Source organism: Anneissia japonica, unplaced genomic scaffold (assembly GCF_011630105.1).
Source record: "Anneissia japonica isolate Jap-2015-1 unplaced genomic scaffold, ASM1163010v1 scaffold216930_len1118_cov128, whole genome shotgun sequence".
Classification (NCBI taxonomy): domain Eukaryota; kingdom Metazoa; phylum Echinodermata; class Crinoidea; order Comatulida; family Comatulidae; genus Anneissia; species Anneissia japonica.
This window is the reverse complement of record NW_022716452.1, coordinates 1-1,084: the sequence shown is the minus strand read 5'-3', so window position 1 is coordinate 1,084 and position 1,084 is coordinate 1. Positions and strand designations below refer to the sequence as shown.

General features: G+C 35.6%; 1 protein-coding gene across 1 annotated transcript; it reads right to left on the bottom strand.

Annotated features, from left to right (window-relative positions):
* Nucleotides 1–311: 311 nt before the first annotated feature.
* Nucleotides 312–1,032, bottom strand: LOC117109686 (the record flags this gene model as incomplete). The annotated part of the gene is made up of 2 exons (XM_033252065.1): nt 312–689; nt 859–1,032. Coding segments are annotated over 2 exons (393 nt in total), but the record flags the coding sequence as incomplete, so codon positions are not given.
* Between the last annotated feature and the right edge of the window lie 52 nt (nt 1,033–1,084).

The following is a 1,084-nucleotide window of genomic DNA, read 5'->3' as shown; positions in this document are numbered from 1 at the left end:
AAAGGGCCGTTTGTTTTGAGCATTTGGGGGTTTTTGATGACATCATAGTCCATAGGAAGCCTACTCAATACTGAGGGTTCGTATAACTGAGGTACGTAAAAATGAGATTCTACTGTAAATGGGGTAAAAAAACACCAATATACAGTACTGGATTTGTTGGTTGGCTGTCCTTACCTTCCAGGACTGAGATTCTGTGTTCAAATCATACAAATGTCAAGATTTTTTCAAGACTAAACAGTAAACACAATTTCAATGGTCCATTCTAATGTATTCATAATAAAGTAATTAAATGGTTCATTTTAATGTATTTATAATAATTTATTTAGCAAATAACTCAATGTTGTTGGAAATTTGCATGCTTTATTGCATTTTTGAACATAAAAAAGAGAGAAACAACAATGAAACTATTAATGATTAATATAAAACCTTATTAAAATGCTGTGATTGTATTGATTTATTGGGTTGTAGACTTACCGGTTTACAATGGGCGTGGATTTAACGAGAGAGTAACGGACCACAGATGATGTACCCTCCTCCACCTTGGGGGTGGTGCAGTATTTTACGGTGCTTGACGACACTGGCCCAGGTGTGCCTAGGAGAGGTTTTGGAGTTGCACAGGGTGTAGTGTCCATTCTTTGTGAGTATCTGATTGTGAAATCTTGTAACGCTGATTTCAAAATGTCAGTGGGCTGCCAAAAGAAAAGAATGTGTTATAACACAATGGTTTTTTCAAGATTTTTATTTAGTTGGGCTTTGGGCAACACTTTGGCCTTATTACTATTAAAAAATATTTAATTCTTGTTACAGTATTCTGAACATAAGTTAGGGTTTATCTGTATCATACAAAGGCATTCCTACCTTTGCTTTGTGATCAATTGCTTGTTCATACAAAGCGAGGACATGCTGCTGACCAAAACCAGCCCTCTCAGCGACTTTAGCTCGACAAACCCAAAACAAAGCTCTACTTCTTACTTGAGGGCAGCGTTCATGTAACTCTTCTAGCCAATCACCAACTTTGTTTTCATTCTTTATCTAAGATATTAAAAGAAAAATCAAAAGTATGTTAACTGACCAAAAAGTTTTT